Genomic DNA, 20278 nt, shown 5'->3' on the forward strand with positions numbered 1-20278 from the left:
CATGGAGGTAAGGCGCTTGCCTTGCATCCAGAAGGTCGGTGGTTCGAATCCCGGCATCCCATATGGTCCCCCAAGCCTGCCAGGAGCAATTTCTGAGTGTAGAGCCAGGAACGCTGCTGGGTGTGACCCCAAAACCCAAACCTCCCCAATAAAGAGCTAAGAGATTTGTTAGTAAGTAGAACTGCCATAACCAAGTTAAATTTGACCCTAGTGCTTTAGGTACAAATTGTGAAGTATTCAATTTCAGCTAATTTAAGAAACTGAATGAGAATAGTCCTTGGTTATTTTTTTTTGAATTTTTTGATTTTGTTGTTTTGAATGTTGGTGGGTTTTGTTGTTGTTGTTGTTGTTGTTGGAGGGGGGGGTTGGAGTTGGAGACATCAGCAGTGCTTGGGAATCACTCCTGGAGATGCTTGGGACCAGGTTAGTGCCAGGGCCTCCTGCATGTACAGCATGCTTCAACTTGTTGAGCTCTCTCCACCCCATCCTTAGTACTTTTTAATTTTGTCTTGTTTTGGGGCCATACTCTACAATGCTCAGGGATTATTCCTGGATCTGCATGCAGAGATTACTCTTGGTGGGCTCAGGGGACTATATGGGATGCTGGGGATCAAAACAAGGTGGGCATCTTGCAAGACAAGCACTCTACCTAGTGTTCTATTGCTCCAGCCCTGTCTTCAGTTTTTAAATGAAGGCATTATAAGGCTTTAATGTTAGTTCTTTTCTTTTCTTTTTCTTTTTTTGGTTTTTAGGCCATACCCTGTGACACTTGGGTTACTCCTGGCTATGCACTCAGAAATTGTTCCTGGCTTGGGGACCATATGGGATGCCAGGATTCAAAACCACCGTCTTTCTGCATGCAAGGCAAACGCCCTACCTTCATGCTATTTTTTTTGTTTGTTTGTTTTTTGTTTTTGGGCCACACCCGGCGGTGCTCAGGGGTTACTTAACCCTGGCTGTCTGCTCAGAAATAGTTCCTGGCAGGCACTGCGGACCATATGGGACACTGGGATTTGAACCAACCACCTTAGGTCCTGGATCGGCTGCTTGCAAGGCAAACGCCGCTGTGCTATCTCTCCGGGCCCTGGGTTAGCGATTATTATCTGACATCTTTAACATTCTAGCTCCTTCCTTTTGCAGAAACAATTTTAATACAATGTTTTAAAACTTCTTTATTTAAAATTTTTATTTTATTTACTATTATTTACAGTGTTGCCAGTTATACATAGAACATTCCAACTTTATCCCTCTCCCCACTAGAGTGGCCATGTTGTTAACCATTTGCTCAGAGTCTTCTCCCTAAAGATTCTACCCACCTCTCTCTCTCCCTTTCTCACCAGTCATGGTAAATTTAGTTCTCTAAATCAGTTGACATATTTTATTGCTATTGGCATTTTACTATTCCTTTACTATTGTTTTTTTGTTTTTGTTTTTGGGTCACACTTAGTGATGTTCAGGGCTTGCTCCTGGCTTAGGGGACCATAATACACACCAGGGTGGGTGGGGGGGAGTCGAACTGCGGTTTGTCCTAGGTCAGCTGCATGCAAAGCAAAGATCCTACTGCTGTGCCACCACTCCGGCCTCTCCTTTAATGTTTTATATCCTACATGAGAGTTCATTCTATTTTTTTTTCTTTTTGGTTTTTTTGTTCACACCCAACAGCGCTCAGGGGTTCCTCCTGGCTCTAAGCTCAGAAATCGCTGCTGGCAGGCTTGGAGGACCATATGGGATGCCAGAATTCAAACCACCGTCTTTCTGCATGCAAGGCAAATGCCCTACCTCCATGCTATCTCTCCAGCCTCGAGAGTTCATTCTTTTTTTTTTTTTTTTGGTTTTTGGGCCACACCCGGCGGTGCTCAGGGGTTACTCCTGGCTGTCTGATCAGAAATAGCTCCTGGCAGGCACGGGGGACCATATGGGACACCGGGATTTGAACCAACCACCTTTGGTCCTGGATCGGCTGCTTGCAAGGCAAATACCGCTGTGCTATCTCTCCAGGCCCGAGAGTTCATTCTTTATATGTGCTCTTGGCTAACTTCATTCAGCATACTTTCTAGATCCATTCAGTAGCAGTAAATTGTACGATTTTATCTTGTTGTTATTGTTCTTGTTGTTTTGGTGCCACATTCAGAGGCTACATGCTCAGAAGTTACTCCTGGCTAGGTCAGGAAACCATATGGGGTACTAGGAATTGAACCAGAGTTGAACACATTCAGGATAAACAAACACCCTACTTGCTGTGTTATCGCCCTTGTCCCTCATCTTTTCTGATAGCCAAATAGTATACCATAGTTTCATTATAAAACAGTCTGTTCTAAGACATTGTGTTGTTTTCATATTTTGGCTCTAGTGAATACTGCTTCTATGAACATAGAACCCACATCTTTTCTGATTATAGAGTTTTTTGGCTCTTGGATAGTGAATCACTGGGTCATATGGAAACTCAAGTTTTAGTTTTTTTGAGGACCATCTATATTGCATTTTAAAAAGATTGACCCAAGGGCTGGAGAGATAGATAGCACAATGGGTAGGTAGGATTTGCACATGGCTGACCCAGGTTCAATTTACATGTCATATGGTCCCCTGAGCCGACAAAAGTGATTCCTTGAGTGCAGAGCCAATCCCTCAGCATTGTTGGGCATGGCACCAGAACAAACAACAACGAAAAACAGTTTAACCAGTTATTACCACCCAAAGTTGATGAGGTTCTTTCCCCCCATACCCATGCCAACACTACTGTTTTTTTCTTTGTTATTGTTTGTTTGCTTTTGAGCCACACCTGGCTGTGCTTAGGGCTTATTCCTGGCTCTGACCTTAGGGATCACTCCAAGTTGGACTTGTGTGTACCAGGAATCAAAATCAAACTCTTATGATCTTATGTATGGCAAGTAGGCTACTCATTGTGCTTTTTCTCCAGCCCTGTTTATTAGGCTTTTCTTTTTTTGGTGGGGGGGCTTGGGGTCAGTTAAGCTCAGAGCTTAACTCCAGGCATTGCTCTCAGCAGTCACTCCTGGTAGGGCTTGTGGGACTTTATGTGGTACCAGGGTTGGAATCTGAGTCAGCTGCTTATTAAAGCTAACACACTACCTGCTGTTGGTTTTTCTTTTTTCTCTCCTCTCCTCTCCTCTCCTCTCCTCTCCTCTCCTCTCCTCTCCTCTCCTCTCCTCTCCTCTCCTCTCCTCTCCTCTCCTCTCCTCTCCTCTCCTCTCCTCTCCTCTCCTCTCCTCTCCTCTCCTCTCCTCTCCTCTCCTCTCCTCTCCTCTCCTCTCCTCTCCTCTCCTCCCCTCTCCTCCCCTCCCCTCCCCTCCCCTCCCCTCCCCTCCCCTCTTCTCTCATCTCTTCTCTCCTCTCCTCTCCTCTCCTCTCCTCTCCTCTCCCCTCCCCTCCCCTCCCCTCCCCTCTCCCCTCCCCTCCCCTCTCCTCTCCTCTCCTCCCCTCCCCTCCCCTCCCCTCCTCTCCTCTCCTCTCCTCTATTCTCTCATCTCTCCTCTCCCCTCCTCTCTTCTCCCCTCCCCTCCCCTCCCTTCTCCTCTCCTCTCCCCTCCCCTCCCCTCCTCTCTTCTCCCCTCTCCTCTCCTCTCCTCTCCCCTCCTCTCTTCTCCCCTCCCCTCCCCTCTCCTTTCCTCTCCCCTCCTCTCCCCTCCTCTCTTCTCCCCTCCCCTCTCCTCTCCCCTCCCCTCCCCTCTCCTCTCCCCTCTTCTCCCCTCCCCTCCTCCCCCTCCCCTCCTCTCTCCTCACCCCTCTTCTCCCCTCCTCTCCCCTCCTCTCTCCTCCTCTCTCCTCTCCCCTCCTCTCCCCTCATCTCTCCTCTCCTCTCCTCTCCTCTTTGGTTTTTGGGTCACACACAGCAGCACTCGGGTTACTCCTGGCTCCGCGCTCAGAAGTCGCTCCTGGTAGTCTCATGGGACCATATGGGATGCCAGGATTTGAACCACCATCTGTTTGAATCAGCTGCTTGCAAGGCAAATGCCCTACTGCTGTGCTATCTCTCCAGCCCCTACCTGTTTTTTGTTTGAGTTTTTGTTTTGTTTTGTTTTATGCTTTGCTCTTGGGCCACATCTGGCAGTGCTCAGAGGTTACTTCTCACTCTGCACTTGGGAATTATTCCTGCAGGTGCTCAAGCCACCATATGGTATTCAGGGATTGAATCAGGGTCATTGTGTGCAAAGCAAGTTCCCTACCCATTGTCTGCTCTCCCAGACCCTGTGCCCTACTTGTACTATTTTTGTTTTTGTTTTGGGGCCACACTTGGCTGTGCTCAGTAGTTACTCTTGGCTCTGCGCTCAGAAATCGCTTCTGGCAGACTCGGGGGATCATATGATATGCCAGGAATCAAACCATTACCTTCCTGGGTTGTCTGTGTGCAAGGCAAATGCTCTACCACTGTGCTATTGCTTCCGCCCTTTACTATTGACTCCTATTTTAATATGTGCTATTCTCACTTATGTGAGGTGATATCTCATCATTCTTTTAATTTCTCTTTTAATTTAAGTGATGCAGAGCTTTTTGTTTGTTTGTTATTTGGGCCACACCCAGCAGCCTCAGGGTGTGCAGAGCATTTTTTTTTTTTGTGTGTACCTAGAGAAGTCTCTCTCTCTCTTTTTTGTTTTTTGTTTTTGTTTTTGTTTTTTTGGGTCACACCCGGCTTCGCTCAGGGGTTACTCCAGGCTCTATGCTCAGAAATCACTCCTGGCAGGCTCCAGGGGACCATATGGGATGCCAGGATTCCAACCACCGTCTGCATGCAAGGCAAAACGCCCTACCTCCATGTTATCTCTCCGGCCCCTAGAGAAGTGTCTTAAGAGAGAGATACTGGGTCCAATGGGCTGAGCACAAGCTTTGCATACAGGAAGCCTGGATATTATCCCCAGTACTACATTGTTCACCAAGTACCACTGGTAACACCAGGTGTGACCCTAAAACTCTTGGATACTGTTTGCTAATTTGCTAATATGTATTTGTTAGTGTTAGAACTGGAGCAGTAGGAGAGGCAGAGTCCCTCTCTATGTAGGATACATGTAAGAAATTTATTTGTTGGGGCTGGAGTGAGCACAGCAGTAGGACGTTTGCCTTGCACGAAACTGATTCAAACGGACAGTGGTTTGAATCCTGGCATCCTATATGTCGCCCATGCTTGCCAGGAACGACTTCTGAGCACAGAGCCAGAAGTAATTCTGGCCAAAAAAAAAAACAAAAACATGGGGCCGGAGAGATAGCATGGAGGTAAGGCGTTTGCCTTTCATGCAGGGGGTCATCGGTTCAAATCCCGGTGTCCCATATGGTCCCCCGTGCCTGCCAGGAGCAATTTCTGAGCCTGAAGCCAGGAATAACCCCTGAGCACTGCCGGGTGTGACCCAAAAACCACACACACACACACACACACACACACACACACAAAAACGTGGGGCCAGCAAGGTGGCGCTAGAGGTAAGGTGCCTGCCTTGCAAGCTCTAGCCAAGGAAGGACCATGGTTCGATCCCCCGGCGTCCCATAAGGTCCCCCCAAGCCAGGAGCTATTTCTGAGCCCTTAGCTAGGAGTAACCCCTGAGCATCAAACGGGTGTGGCCCAAAAACAAACCAAACAAAACAAAACACCCATGTATTCTACATGTTTACTAAAGAAAATTTTACACTTGATTTTGTTGCATTTGCATTGTGGTGAACCTGGAACTTTAAAAATTAAAATTTTAGAAAAGCAGCTAAAAAGCAAAGTGTTTATTTTTGTTTGTTTGTTTTGTTTTTGGGGGCCATACCCAGCAGCGCTCAGGGGTTACTCTTGGCTCTGTACTTCTAATCACTCCTGGCAGGCTCGGGGGACCATATGGGATGCCAGGAATCGAACTGGGGTTTGTTCTGTGTTGATCATGTGCAAGGCAAATGCCCTACTGCTGTGCTATCACTCTGACCCTAAAGAGCAGTTTTAAACAAAATAAGTTATAGCTACTGGTTTTTTATGTAGAAATAATGTAATAATTCATTGAATAGATTCATAAGTAGTCTTTTAAAATACAAATAGTTTTTCTGTGTGTCAGAGTATTTTACATTATTTTTCTCTTAGTGTTAAATATTTAAATGAACTAATTTCACAATATTTGTTCACAGGGAGGAAGTTTTATTTTGTCCTCATCTGGAAGCCAACTGATTCGACTGATACCTGAAAGTTTAGGAAAGATTCATCAACACTTCTTGCCTCAAGGGCAAGGAATGCTTTCAGGAATTGGTCGGAGAGTTTCTTCTCTTTTGGGAATTTCATCGCCTAATAGCGACCTCATAGTAAGTTAATAAAATAACTTTGTTTTACTATTTTTTTAAGAAATGAATAAATAGGAAATTCCTATTTATTGTTATTGTTATTGTTATTTTTTCCAAATGAGCAACAGTATATCTGAAGTATACAGAGAGAAATATATACGTCAAGGATACATGAAAAACCCCTTTGATAATGCATTTTAGGATGACCAGATGTTTTAAATACTAATAGAGATTTAATATTAACTTAATGTGCACTCTGTAATGTTAATTTTGGGGGGGGGTCTACAACTATCAGTGCTCAGAACTTACTCTGACTGTGCTCAGGGCCCACATGAAAGTGTAGGGTATCAAATCTGGATCAGCCAAACATGCCACATGTAAGGCCTTTGTAGTGCCTATCCATCTATAATATTAATATTCTTAAGTTAGAGATTATGAGGACATTTTTTAATTTAAACTGTCACATAATTTTATATATGTGGAGGGCTAGGATTAGTATTGGGATTAAGGAACATGCCTAATACTGCTGATGCAGCGTCATATGGTCCTACAACATTGCTAGGTGCAGCTCTGAGGCTCTCCAACCACTGTTGGTTGGCTTCAGTGCCCTCCCATTACCAGGAGGGACCTCCTGCCTCCAGAGCACTGCTTGGGAGGTCACACAAAATGTAAATGTGTTTGGAGCAATTTTTTTGGGAAATTAAATACAAATGTGTTTCTATGAACTCTGTTTAAATGACTCAAGTCTAGGTCTGTTTTCTGGGCTTCCATCTTGAGCCCTTTGATGATGAAGGGAGAAGATGATGGAGAAAATAACATTTTTGAAGCATCTTCTCTGCTAGATGCTTTATATTTATCTCATGCAATCATTGTGGTGGTATTCTATATTGTAGAGAGCTTACCTGTTTCTGGCATCGTCACTTTTTTCCACTGGCCCACTTTTTTCATTGACCTTTATTATTTTTGTCTTCTCTAGTAAATCATTCAACAGATACTTTAATTCACCAGATTGGCTTTAATCATAACTCATTTCCATCCTCATATTTGTTTGTTTGTATTTTTGGTTTTTGGGTCACACCCAGCGGTGCTCAGAGGTTACTCCTGGCTCTGTGCTCAGAAGTCACTCCTGGCAGGCACTGGGGACCATATGGGATGCCGGGATTCGAACCACCATTTATTTGAATCAGCTACATCCAAGGCAAATGCCCTAGCGCTGTGCTATCTCTCCGGCCCCTCCGTCCTCATATTTGTTTCCTTTGTTCTGCCCTAAGTTACAGGTAGCAAATTTCCCTTAACCTCTAGGTACCATTCAGTTTACTTGTCATTGGCCTCTCCTGGCCCTTTAGTGGTTATTTTCATTCTTTATAGGAGAAATGGAGACAGGGTTTTAATATTTTTAATTGCGTTTTTCAGTATATGTACATGCATATACCTGTATATGTACATACATGTGTGAGTGTAGGCAAACATACATGAATGACTAGCTTTAAACATTCCTACTTTGTCTTCAAAAGCCATTATAATATCTCACTTTTAGAATTATGGATTTTTGTTAAAAATTGTGTCCTGGGGCTGGGGCCAGAGCCATATAATGTTTGCATGCGGCCGACAGCAGGTAGAACAGCAGGTGGTCATAGGTCTTACATGCAGCAAACCCAGGTTTGATCCCCAACATTCCATATAGTCCCCTGAGCCAGGAGTAATTGAGCACAGAACCAGGAGAAACCCCTGAGCACTGCCAGGTGTGGCCCCAAACCAAACGAAAACAAAAGATTGTGTCTCTTCTCTGACTTTCCATTTAAGCCAAATTTTATTTTTCTAGTTACAATCTGCATTTCAGTTCAGTAGGATTAATTTTTGTTCTGAACATTTCAAGAGAACTTTTATTTTCTGAGCTCAGTATTTTATGGACCTTCATTTTTGTGCTTTTGTGAAAAGTATCCCTTTCAAGATAATTTTACTTCTTCTTTTGACTTCTTTCCTTGTTTTATTTTGATTTTGGGGCCACATCCAGTGAGGTTAAGGGTTACTGCTAACTCCTAATGGTGCTCAGGAGTATCATATGGGATGCTGAGGATCAAACCTGGGTTTGCTGCATGTAAAACCTATGCCCTACCTACTGTTCTATCGCTCTGGCTCCTTTGAATTCTAAATGAAGATTTTTGTTGGAATTACTAAACAGTTATAAAAATATATAAGATTTCTGGGCAGGAGATTTCAAAGAAATTGTTTACTAGCTCAGATTTTAATAATCTATCAACTTGACTTGTTTTATTTCTTTATACAGCTTTCAAGTGTCCTTTGGGATAGAGAACAGTCAAACTTTTATACCTTGACAAGTTCAAACATCAGTAAATGGGAATTAGATGATTATTCAGAAAGGCAAGCATATAGTTGGGATATAAATAGAGCCCTGAAAGAAAACATTGCTGATTCTATTTGGGTAAGGAACAATGATATTTCTGTAATTTACGTTTATGATTATGTGCTAAAATCTAATTTTAGCTTTATTGGAATATTTTTCAATGTAATATATAAAGTTTTTAACCTCCAGATAAGAATATGTATTCAATGTCTAAAAATACTGGAATCCACTGATTTGGTTGAAGTTTTTTAAATATATACAGTATCTGCTTTAATTACTCTAAATGGGGCACTTTAGTAATGTAAGGATACAAGGGTAAAAATGGTTTTTATACTAAGGAGCTTATTACTTTATTGGTACTTTCATATAGGGATCTGAAAGTAATTATGAAGTCATTAAAGAAGGGGTCAATATTCAGTATTTGGATTTGAAGCAGAGCAGGTAAGTATCTGATTAAAAATATAGAAGTTAATACTTTAAAATAGATGTTTATAAGAATAAGTTTTGCTGTCTGCTCTCTCTTAATCTTATACTAAGATTTGCTAAATAATTGTGTGTTGTTTGTGTGTGTGTGTGTGTGTGTGTGTGTGTGTGTGTGTGTGTCTTGGTTTTTTTGGGCCACACCCTGTGGCTCTTAGGGGTTATTCATGGCTTTGCACTGAGAAATCACTCCTAGCAGGCTCTGAGGACCATAGAGGATGCTTGGGTAAATTTAACCCAGGTTCGTCCTGGGTTGGACTCATGCAAGGCAAATGCTATACCGCTGTAGTATTGCTCCAGCTCCTGTTTTGTATTCTTTTATCTGTTGTTTTGATTTGGTGTTGAGGCCATAAGTAGCAGTATTCCGGGCTTATTCCTGACTCTGATGGTGTACCGGAGACCATAGAGATGCCAGTAATAAAACCTGGGGTGGCCAAGTGCAAGTCGAGCTCCTTAACTGCTGTACTATCTTTTCAGACCTTAGTTCTGCTAGTTCATTTGAAAAAATATATTTGTTTCTCTGCTTTAAGCACTGTAAACTTAATTGCCTTAGTTAGAAGTGGTCTTTTCTGTTCTTAATAACTGGATCTTATTTTTCTCTTTTCTTTTTAGATTTAGTCACTGTGAAATTGCAGTTACTTATGATTGGGTTTCAGGCATACAGTGTTTCAACAACAATTTTTTACCGGTTTGCATTTGCCTTTACCCATAATGCCAACCCCACCCCTTTACTTCCCATCCACCAATTTGCTTTTAGATGAGGTGCTTTTTTTCTTTTTCCAATTTAAGTTTTCTCACTGTGGTTTACACTACTGTAGCTTATAGATAGGGCTTCATACATAACACTTTACTACCTTTCAGCATCTCTTCCTCCTCCTGGTTGAACAGTTTCCTCCACTGTAGTCATTGCTCTTCCCTATCCTTTTGTCCAGTTCCCCAAAGGTGACCTGTTTCCTGTTGAATACCCATTTTCAGATCCTTTGGTTTTGTTGTGTTTTGTGGTTTTTTTTTTTGTCTTTGGTTGTCCCTTACTCCATCATTATGTTTCTTTATATCCTGAGATATATATATAATGAGAGATCATTATGTGTTGGTCTCTCTCCCTCTGACTAACTTCACTCAGCATCATATTTTGCAGGTCCCTCATGTAGCAGCAAATTGCATGACATTATCTTTTCTTATAGTCGAATAATATTTTGTATATATACCAATGTTTTTTTTTTTATATATAGTCACTTATTTTTGGATACTATGTTGTTTCCAGATTTTGGTTATTGTGAATAGTGCTAGATGGAACGTAAGTGTGCAATTATCTTTTCTCCATTTTGGTTTTGGGACCTTGGGATATATATATTCCAAGAAGTAGAATTGCTGGGTCAACAGGAAGCTCAGTCTGTAGATTATTTAGGGATATCCATATTGTTTTCCAAAAAGACTGGGACAGTCAACATTCCCACCAGCACTGTATGAAAGTCCCTTTCTCCACTCATCCATGCCAGCACTGGTTGGTCTTATTCTTTTTGATATTCATCATTCTCTGGTGTGAGAAAATAATTTCATTGCTGTTTCATTTGTATCCCGATGAAAATTAGTGATGCAGAGCATTTTATTATGTGCCTTCACTCCATTTTTTGATGGGATCGGGTATTTTTTTTCTAGTAAAGTTCTACCAGTGCCTTGTATATCTTTGATATTAATCTCTTATCAGATGATTTGTGGGTAGATAATTTATTCTATTCCAAGGGCTGTTGTATCCTGGTCATTATTTTCTTGTGCAGAAGCGTGTTAATTTAATTTAGTCCCATTTTTAATCTGACTTTTTCTTGTGGCATTTCATTCTTGTCTTTGGTTGGCCTTTACCTTCAGTATCATGAGAGTTCCTATGTTTTTCTCTATGGACCATAAAAATTCTGATATTAGGTCACATATCAAGGTGTTTGGTTTTTTTCTTTTTTTTTTTTTTTTTTTTTTGTGGTTTTTGGGTCACACCCGGCAGTGCTCAGGGGTTATTCCTGGCTCCAGGCTCAGAAATTGCTCCTGGCAGGCACAGGGGACCATATGGGGCGCCGGGATTCGAACCGATGACCTCCTGCATGAAAGGCAAACGCCTTACCTCCATGCTATCTCTCCGGCCCCAATGTTTGGTTTTTTTCTTTGCTTTGTTTTTTTGAGCCATATCTGTTTGACGCTCTGGGGTTACTCCTGGCTATGCATTCAGAAATCGCCCCTGGCTTGCAGGGACCATATGGGACGCCAGGGGATTGAACTGAGGTCTGATCTAGACTAGCGCTTGCAAGCAGATGCCTTACCTCTAGCGCCACCTCTCCGACATATCAAGGGTTTTAATCCATTGTGATTTGTTTTTTGTGCATTGTGTCGAAAGAGGTTTGAGGTTTTGTTTTGTTTCTTTGCATATAATTGACCAATTTCCCAACATTTATTGAAGAGACATTCCATTGCTCCTCTTCTTAATTTTTGTTCCTTTATAAAAGATTAATCGGTTACCTGAAGTTATGCCTCAGGATATTTCATTGATCTGAGGGTTTGCCTTTATTCTAGTACCATGCTGTTTTAAGTACCACCACTTTGTAATACAATATTATTGGGGAAAGTAATGCTTCCTACTGTTTTTTTTTTTCCCAAAGATTGCTTTAGTTATTGAGGAGAGAGGATACTGTTCCATATGAGTCTTAGGAATATTTGATCTATTTTTTTTTTTAAATGTTATTTTGTGTCTGTTTTTTTTTTTTTTTCTTTGGGCCACACCCGTTTGACGCTCAGGGGTTACTCCTGGCTATGCGCTCAGAAATCGCCCCTGGCTTGGGGGGACCATATGGGATGCCGGGGGATCGAACCATGGTCCGTCCTACGCTAGCGCTTGCAAGGTAGACACCTTACCTCTAGCGCCACCTTCCCGGCCCCCATTTTGTGTCTTTATAGGAACTACATTGAGTCTGTAAAATGCTTTGGGGAATATTGACATTTTTGTTATATTAATCCTCAATCCATGAACAAGTGATATGTTATCATTTTCTCATGTTCTCTTGTATTTCTTTCCTTCTTTTTTTTTTTTTTTTTTTTAGGTTTTTGGGCCATACCTGGTGATGCTCAGGGGTTACTTCTGGCTGTGCCCTCAGAAATGGCTTCTGGCTTGGGGGGACCATATGGGATGCTGGGGGACCAAGCCGTGTGCCGTCTGTCCTATGCTAGTGCGGGCAAGGCAGATGCCTTACCTCTTGCGCCACCGTTCTGGCCCTCCTCTTGTATTTCTTGAAGTACTGTTTTGCAGTTTTCTTTGTACAGGTCGTTGATCTCATTAGATAAGTTGATTCTGAGATATTGATTTTCTGAGGCACAGTTGTGAATGGGATTATTTTTAAATATCTCTTATTTGCATATAAGAAAGATTGCATATTAATTTTGTAGCTATTTTGTTGTCTTTAGGATTTCCTAATTTAGCATCATATCATCTGCAAATAGTAAGAGCATAACTTCTTCCTTTCCTATCTGGATCCCTATGGTATTTTTTATTTTGGAGCCATACCTGGTATCGTTAAGGGGTTACTCTAGCTCTGTGCTCAGAAATTACTTTTGGCAAGCTCAGGGACCATATGGGATGTCAGGGATTGAACCTGGGTCAGCTGCCTGCAAGGCAAATACCCTACCTAATGTTTTTAGTCCTCTGGCCCCCATGATATCTTTTTCTAGCCTAATTGCAATGGCAAGTTTTTACAGTACTATAGTGAATGGAAGTGGCAAGAGTGAGCAACCTTGTCTTATGCCTTATCTTAGAGGGAAAGCTTTTAGTTTTTTCTCATTAAGTAGAATGTTTGCTGTGGGCTTGTGGTACATGGCTTTGACTATTTTAAGGAAATTTCCTTCAATTCTATCATGAAAAGGTGCTGGTATTCATTGCTTTCTCTGCATCTATTTTTTATTTCTTTTGGACCACACTCCGCTCTGTGTTCAGGAATTACCCCTGACAGTACTTGTAGAACCACATGGGATACTGGGGATTGAGCCTGGGTCAGCTACATGCAAGGCAAGTATCCTGCCCACCATACTATCGCGCTGGTCCCTTTCACTGCATCTAAGGATATGGCAGAAATTTCGAAATTCTTTAATATAGGGGCCAGAGTGGTGGTGGTAGCGGTAAGGCATCTGCCATGCAAGCGCTAGCCTAGGACGAACCTCTGTTTAATCCCCCCAGCGTTCCATATGATCCCCCTAAGCCAGGAGCGATTTCTGAGCACATAGCCAGGAGTAACCCCTGAGCGTCAGTGAGTGTGGCCCAAAAAACAAAAACAAAACAAAAATAATTCTTTATTGTATTATGGTGTTTGACTTGCTTATATTAAACCATCCTTGCATGCTTAGAATGAATTCTACTTGGTCATAGTGTATGATTTTTTTTTTTTTAAGTTTTTTGGTTTTGGGGCCATACCTGGTGGTTCTCAAGGGCTACTCCTGGATCTGCACTCAGAAATTACTCCTGGAAGGCTCAGGGAACCAAATGGGATGCTGAGGATTGAACCTAAGTCAGCTGCATGCAATGCAAATACCCTATCCACTGTGCTATCATTTCAGTCCCTGTATGATCTTTTTGATTAGTTGTTGAATTGTTTGCTATTTTATTGAGGATCTCTGCATTGGAATTTATCAGGAATATTGACCTTTGATTCTCTTTTTTGGTGATGTTTCTGTCTGCTTTCGTTATTAATATGATGTTTGCTTCATAGGTATTGTTTGAGAGTCTTTCTGTTTCTTGAGTTTACTGGACGTGCCTGAAAAATACTGACAGTATATCTTTAAAGGTTTGAAAGAACTCACTAGTGAATCTATCTGGGTCTAGGCTATTGTTTTGGGTAGACTTTTGATTGCCATTTATAATTTTTTTAAATTGATAGGTCTGTTCAATTGACCGTGTCTTGGTTCAGCCTTAGTAGGTTATATGTATTCAAGAATTTATCTATTTTATCTAAGTTCTCATTTCATGGTGTAAAGATTCTCAAAGCAGTCTCTAATGATCCTTTGAATTTCTGTGAAATCTGTTGTGTCATCCCCCTTTATGTTTTTAACAGTTTATTAGAATTCTCACTTTCTTTGTGAGTTTTAGTGGTGGTTTCTTAATCTTATTTATAGTTTCAAAGAAGCAGCTCTTAGTTTTTTTGATCTTTTGGATTTTTTATTTATTTTTTGGGGCCACACCCATTTGATGCTCAGGGGTTACTCCTGGCTAAGCGCTCAAAAATTGCCCCTGGCTTGGGGGGACCATATGGGACGCTGGGGGTTTGAACCTCGGTCGCGGTTGCAAGGCAGACACCTTACCTTTAGCGCCACCTTGCCAGTCCCTGGATTTTTTATTTTTATTTAAAATCCAGTTCATTAATTTCTGCCCAAAGTTTTATTATTTCCTTCTTCCTACCTGCTTTGGACTCCTTTTGTTGGTTATTTTCCAGTTTCTTAGGTTGTACATTTAAATTATTTATGTGGGCCCTTTTTTCCTTCTTGATGAAAGCTTATATATATAGCTCTGAACTTTCCTATTAAACCTGCTTATGCTGTGTCTCACCAGTTCTGGTAAGTCATGTCCTCATTCTCTTTTATTTTCTGGAATCTTTTTTTTCTTTTGGGGGCGGGTGGTCCACACCTGGCAGCGCTCAGGAGTTACTCCTGAGCTCAGAAATCGCTCCTGACAGGCTCGGGGGACCATATGGGATGCCAGGATTCGAACCACTGACCTTCTGCATGGAAGGCAAATGCCCTACCTCCATGCTGTCTCTTCGGCCCCCCATAACTTCTTTTAATGTTGAGTAAAAACATGATATATTGTATAGATTCAGCGATAGAAAAATACTGAAATTGGGGCCAGAGAGATAGCATGTAGGTAAGGCATTTGCCTTGCATGCAGAAGGTTGGTGGTTCGAACCCCACATCCCATATGGTCCTCTGAGCCTGCCAGGAGCGATTTCTGAGCATAGAGCCAGGAGTAACTTCCGAGCGCTGCTGGGTGTGACCCCACCCCCAATACTGAAATTGGCTTTAGAGAACTAAGAATAAATCCATTAGAAATAATGGCACACAGTTGTTTGTATGAATTTAAGATACTTAATTTGATAAGAGACTATAGAATTGTTGTTGTTTTTTTCCTCTTCATTGACTAGTGATGGGCTTCTGATTTTGGCAGCAGCATGGCACCCAGCAGATAATCCATGCCTTGTCTATTATTCTTTGATAACAGTAGAAGATAATGGCTGCCAGATATCCAATTCAGTTTCAGTAGAAGTTACTCAATATAATCCACCGTTTCAGGTAAGATTTTTATAAGTTTAATTTTAAAAAATGACAGTAAAATTGAGGAGGGGAAGAGCACACCCAACTATTCAGGACTTATTTCTATTTCTATGATCTGGGATCATACATAGTTTTGCTCATAGTTTTGCTCTGGAGACCATATGTGGTTTTGGGGATTTAGACTGGGCTTGGCAGTGTGCAAGACAAGCTCTGTAGCTGATGTACTCTCTCTGGCCCTAAAATTGTGATTTATTTTGATATAACTTTTGGAGGGGCTCAAATACTTGTGGAGAACTTGAAAATAAGTTTAATGTCAGTTTTTAGATTCATGAACAACTCGTGATTGTTACTTTGCTCTCTTGGCTAAAGAGAAAAACAGTGAAAGCTTTTGGCAACAAATGGTTCCTTTCTTCCATTTAGTCACTGTAGAGATTTGTGTTATTGAGTACAAAGAACATACTGATGATGAGTGAAAAATAGGGAGAAAACTCTTAAGATTGGGGTTAGGTGTTTTTCCCCCTTATTTTTATTACTACACCATGATTTACCAAGTTGTTCATAATCGTTATATTACACAGGTTAAGTAAGTGTATAGCTGTTAAGGTTGTTCCTTATGAAGTTATTAAATAATGTTTGATTGCTTTTAAGAAGCTTAAAATTAGAAATTTTGGCTTTGTTTATTTAACGGATGAATATATGATGTTGTTGCCAAAATAGTCCTATTTTGAGCAGTAAGGGAATGTTCCTGACATATATACCTTTTCTTTATTACAGCATTATTTATAATAGCAAAGATATGTTAGCAAACCAAGTGTATTCTTTTTTTTTTTTTTTATTCTGCGCCATACCTGCCAGTGCCCGGGTTATTCCTGGCTCTGTGCTCAGAAATTGCTCCTGGCAGGCTTGGGGGACCATTTGTGATGCTGGGAATTGAACCCAGGTTCTTCCTGGGTCAGCCGTGTGCAAGGCAAAGGCCCTACCACTGCGCTATCTCTCTGGCCCCTAAAGCCCTTATTCTTATGTGAGCTTTAATATTTTATTTTTAATTCTTTAATAGTATAATTTTTGTATTTGCTGTTATCTACTTTTATCTATATTAGAACTAATGTTTTCATTATCCATGTTTACCTCTTTCCTTTCCTTTCCTTCCCTTCCCTTCCCTTCCCTTCCCTTCCCTTCCCTTCCCTTCCCTTCCCTTCCCTTCCCTTCCCTTCCCTTCCCTTCCCTTCCCTTCCCTTCCCTCTTCCCTTCCCTCTTCCCTTCCCTTCCCTTCCCTTCCCTTCCCTTCCCTTCCCTTCCCTTCCCTTCCCTTCCCTTCCCTTCCCTTCCCTTCCCTTCCCTTCCCTTCCCTTCCCTTCCCTTCCCTCTTCTCTTCCATTCCCTCTTCTCTTCCCTTCCCTCTTCCCTTCCCTTCCCTTCCCTTCCCTTCCCTTCCCTTCCCTTCCCTTCCATTCCATTCCCTTCCCTTCCCTTCCCTTCCCTTCCCTTCCCTTCCCTTCCCTTCCCTTCCCTTCCCTTCCCTTCCCCTTCCCTTCCCTTCCCTTCCCTTCCTTTTCCTTTCCTTTTCCTTTCCTTTCCTTTCCTTTCCGTTTTTTTTTTTTTTTTTTTTTTTTTTTGGTTTTTGGTTTTTGGTTTTTGGGCCACACCCGGCAGTGCTCAGGGGTTACTCCTGGCTGGCTGCTCAGAAATAGCTCCTGGCAGGCACGGGGGACCATATGGGACACCGGGATTCGAACCAACCACCTTTGGTCCTGGATCGGCTGCTTGCAAGGCAAACACCGCTATGCTATCTCTCCAGGCCCTCCTTTCCTTTTCTTTTCCTTTCCTTTTCCTTTTCTTTTCCTTTCCTTTTCCTTTCCTTTTCTTTTCCTTTTCCTTTCTTTTTCCTTTCCTTTCCTTTTCTTTTCTTTTCTTTTCCTTTTCCTTTCCTTTCCTTTCCTTTCCTTTTCCTTTTCTTTTCCTTTTCCTTTCCTTTCCTTTCCTTTCCCTTTCTTTTCCTTTCCTTTTCCTTTTCCTTTCCTTTTCCTTTTCTTTTCCTTTTCCTTTCCTTTCCTTTCCCTTTCCTTTTCTTTTCCTTTCCTTTTCCTTTCCTTTCCTTTTCTTTTTCTTTTCCTTTTCCTTTTCCTTTTCCTTTCCTTTCCTTTCCTTTCCTTTCCTTTCCTTTCCTTTCCTTTCCTTTCCTTTCCTTTCCTTTCCTTTCCTTTCCTTTCCTTCCCTTCCCTTCCCTTCCCTTCCCTTCCCCTTCCCCTTCCCCTTCCCCTTCCCCTTCCCCTTCCCCTTCCCTTCCCTTCCCTTCCCTTCCCTTCCCTTTTCCTTTCCCTTTCCCTTTCCCTTTCCCTTTCCCATTCCCTTTCCCTTTCCCTTCCCCATCCCCAACCTTTCCATTACTTTCCTTTCCTTTCCTTTCCTTTCCTTTCCTTTCCTTTCCTTTCCTTTCCTTTCCTTTCCTTTCCTTTCCTTTCCTTTCCTTTCCTTTCCTTCCCTTTCCCTTTCCCTTTCCCTTTCCCTTTCGGTTTTTGGGTCATACCTGGCAACGTTCAGGGGTTACTCCTGGCTCCACACTCAGAAATTGTTCCTGGCAGGCACAGGGGACCACATGAGATGCCGGAAATCAAACCTGGTATCGCTCTGGCCCTCATTATCCATGTTTAATGTATATTGTATCTTGGCTCTGCATTCAGAAATCACTCCTAGCAGGCTTGGGGGACCACCAGGTCCATTCTGGATTGACTGTATGCAAGTAAACGCCCCACCGCTGTGCTATCATTTCAGCCCTCTATTTTTATGGCTGATTAATTTTTTTGTTTTTTGGGCCACAACCCAGCAGTACTCGGGTTATAATTTGCAGGCTTGGGGGGCCATATTGGAGGTAGGGGATCAAATCCAGGTCCATTGCTTGCAGGGCAAACATCCTAACTGCTATATTATCACTTCGACCCCTTATTTCTGATGATATATGAACAAATTAATTTCTTGGTGCTTCATATCTATCTATCTATCTATCTATCTATCTATCTATCTATCTATCTATCTATCTATCTATCTATCATCTATCTATCTATCTATCTATCTATCATCTATCTATCTATCTATCTATCTATCTATCATCTATCTATCTATCTATCTATCTATCTATCTATCTATCTATCTATCTATATTTTTGGTTTTTGGGCCACACCCGGCACTGCTCAGGGGTTACTCCTGGCTGTCTGCTCAGAAATAGCTCCTGGCAGGCACATGGGACCATATGGGACTCCGGAATTTGAACCAACCACCTTAGGTCCTGGGTCGACTGCTTGCAAGGCAAACGCCACTGTGCTATCTCTCCGGCCCCGCTTCATATCTTTTTTAAATTAATTTTTAAATCATCATGAAGCACACAGTTACTGAGTTTTTATGATTGGGTTATAGATGTACAGTATTCTAATACCAATCTCTCCATCAGTATCCCCTGTTTTCTGCTTGCCCTCACCCAGCCTGCCTCCAAGGAAGGGTGCTTAATTTTTTGATAGTGATGTAAAGCCAAAATACCTACTTGGAATCAATTGGAATCAGTACTTCTGGTTCTAAGTCAAATAATAAGAACTAATCTTTATCCCTCACTTTTATTATTGATTTCTAGTAAAAAAAATCTCTATGAAGATTTGTTTGTTTTTTTCTTTTTCTTTTTGCTAATTATATGCATCTCAGCAAACTTTCTTTAATTTTTTTGTTTTTGTTTTTGTGCCACACATGGTGCCACACATGACTCATTCCTGACTCTGCTCTCAGGAATCATTTTGGTGGACTCGGGACCATATGGTATGCCGAGGATCTGGGTCAGCTGCGTGCAAGCACTTTTCGCTACACTATGACTCTGGCCCCTGTAAAATTTTCTTATTTTGGAAATTACCATAAATTGTTTTTTGTCTTCACATAAAGACAAAGTTAATGATCAGTTTATCGTTACATGTGCATTATGAAATTATATATATATATATTGTTAAATTTATCATTCACTTTTAATCTTAAATTTAATTTTCAGTCTCATGACTTGATTATGTGTCAACTGCTGGTCCCAGATTTAACAAACCAAACTGCCTATCTGTATACTGAGAGTGCTGTCTATGTGTGCTCCACGGGAACTGGAAAGTTTTCTCTTCCTCAGGAGAAAATTGTCTTTAATATACAAGGTATGGTAGCAATTTTAGAAGCATGTCATTTTAGTAGTCATTTTAGAAGTTGTAAGACTGTTTTAAGCATAACATCTCCAAATATTGGTAACATTTGGGATCACACTTCCAGTATCTAAATTCAGTGACCCACTGAAAAAAACAAAACAAAAGAGGCATAAAATTCCCAAATTGTTAATATATGTTGGGAGGGCACAATAGTAACATTTTACCCTGAAGTGCCAAGAACTACTGAGTACTAGCTTCCAAAACTGTCACTTTTTTCCCATCACCACAATAGCTAATATTTATTCAATTTAAATGGGAGCTTAAAAATATTTTCACAAAACCAAAAAAAATAAAAACATTGGGCAGGAGCGATAGCACATCAGTAAGGCATTTGCCTTGCATGTGGCCAATACAGGATGGACCCCTGTTCGAATCCCGGCATCCCATATGGTCTTCTGAGCCTGCCAGGAGTGACTTGTGAACACAGAGCCAGGAGTAACCCCTGAGAGCTGCTGAATGTGACCCATAAATCAAAAAAGGAAAAAAAAATTTCACAAAGTGAACATTAACACATTAAGCGTTTTTTAATAGGTGCCAGATCAGTAGTACAGATGACAGGGCACTTGTCTTACACTGAGCACCACTGGTTGTGGCTCCAAATCAGATGCCTTATCAGCTGATTGGTGTCTGCCATCAGGGAAAAGGTGATTCTGGAAGATGGAGGCAG

At 41.6% G+C, this 20278-nt stretch overlaps 1 protein-coding gene across 1 annotated transcript in view; it reads left to right on the forward strand.

The window, feature by feature from the left end:
- NUP133 (nucleoporin 133) overlaps nucleotides 1-20278 on the forward strand; it is a 77537-nt gene that overhangs the window by 14876 nt on the left and 42383 nt on the right. Inside the window, exons 6-10 of the mRNA XM_049776416.1 lie at nucleotides 6103-6273; nucleotides 8540-8695; nucleotides 8988-9058; nucleotides 15262-15409; nucleotides 19416-19563. Coding sequence (XP_049632373.1) covers nucleotides 6103-6273; nucleotides 8540-8695; nucleotides 8988-9058; nucleotides 15262-15409; nucleotides 19416-19563 — 694 coding nt within the window. The remainder of the gene's footprint in view (nucleotides 1-6102; nucleotides 6274-8539; nucleotides 8696-8987; nucleotides 9059-15261; nucleotides 15410-19415; nucleotides 19564-20278) is intronic.

The sequence above is a fragment of the Suncus etruscus genome, chromosome 7 (assembly GCF_024139225.1).
Source record: "Suncus etruscus isolate mSunEtr1 chromosome 7, mSunEtr1.pri.cur, whole genome shotgun sequence".
In the NCBI taxonomy this organism is placed as follows: domain Eukaryota; kingdom Metazoa; phylum Chordata; class Mammalia; order Eulipotyphla; family Soricidae; genus Suncus; species Suncus etruscus.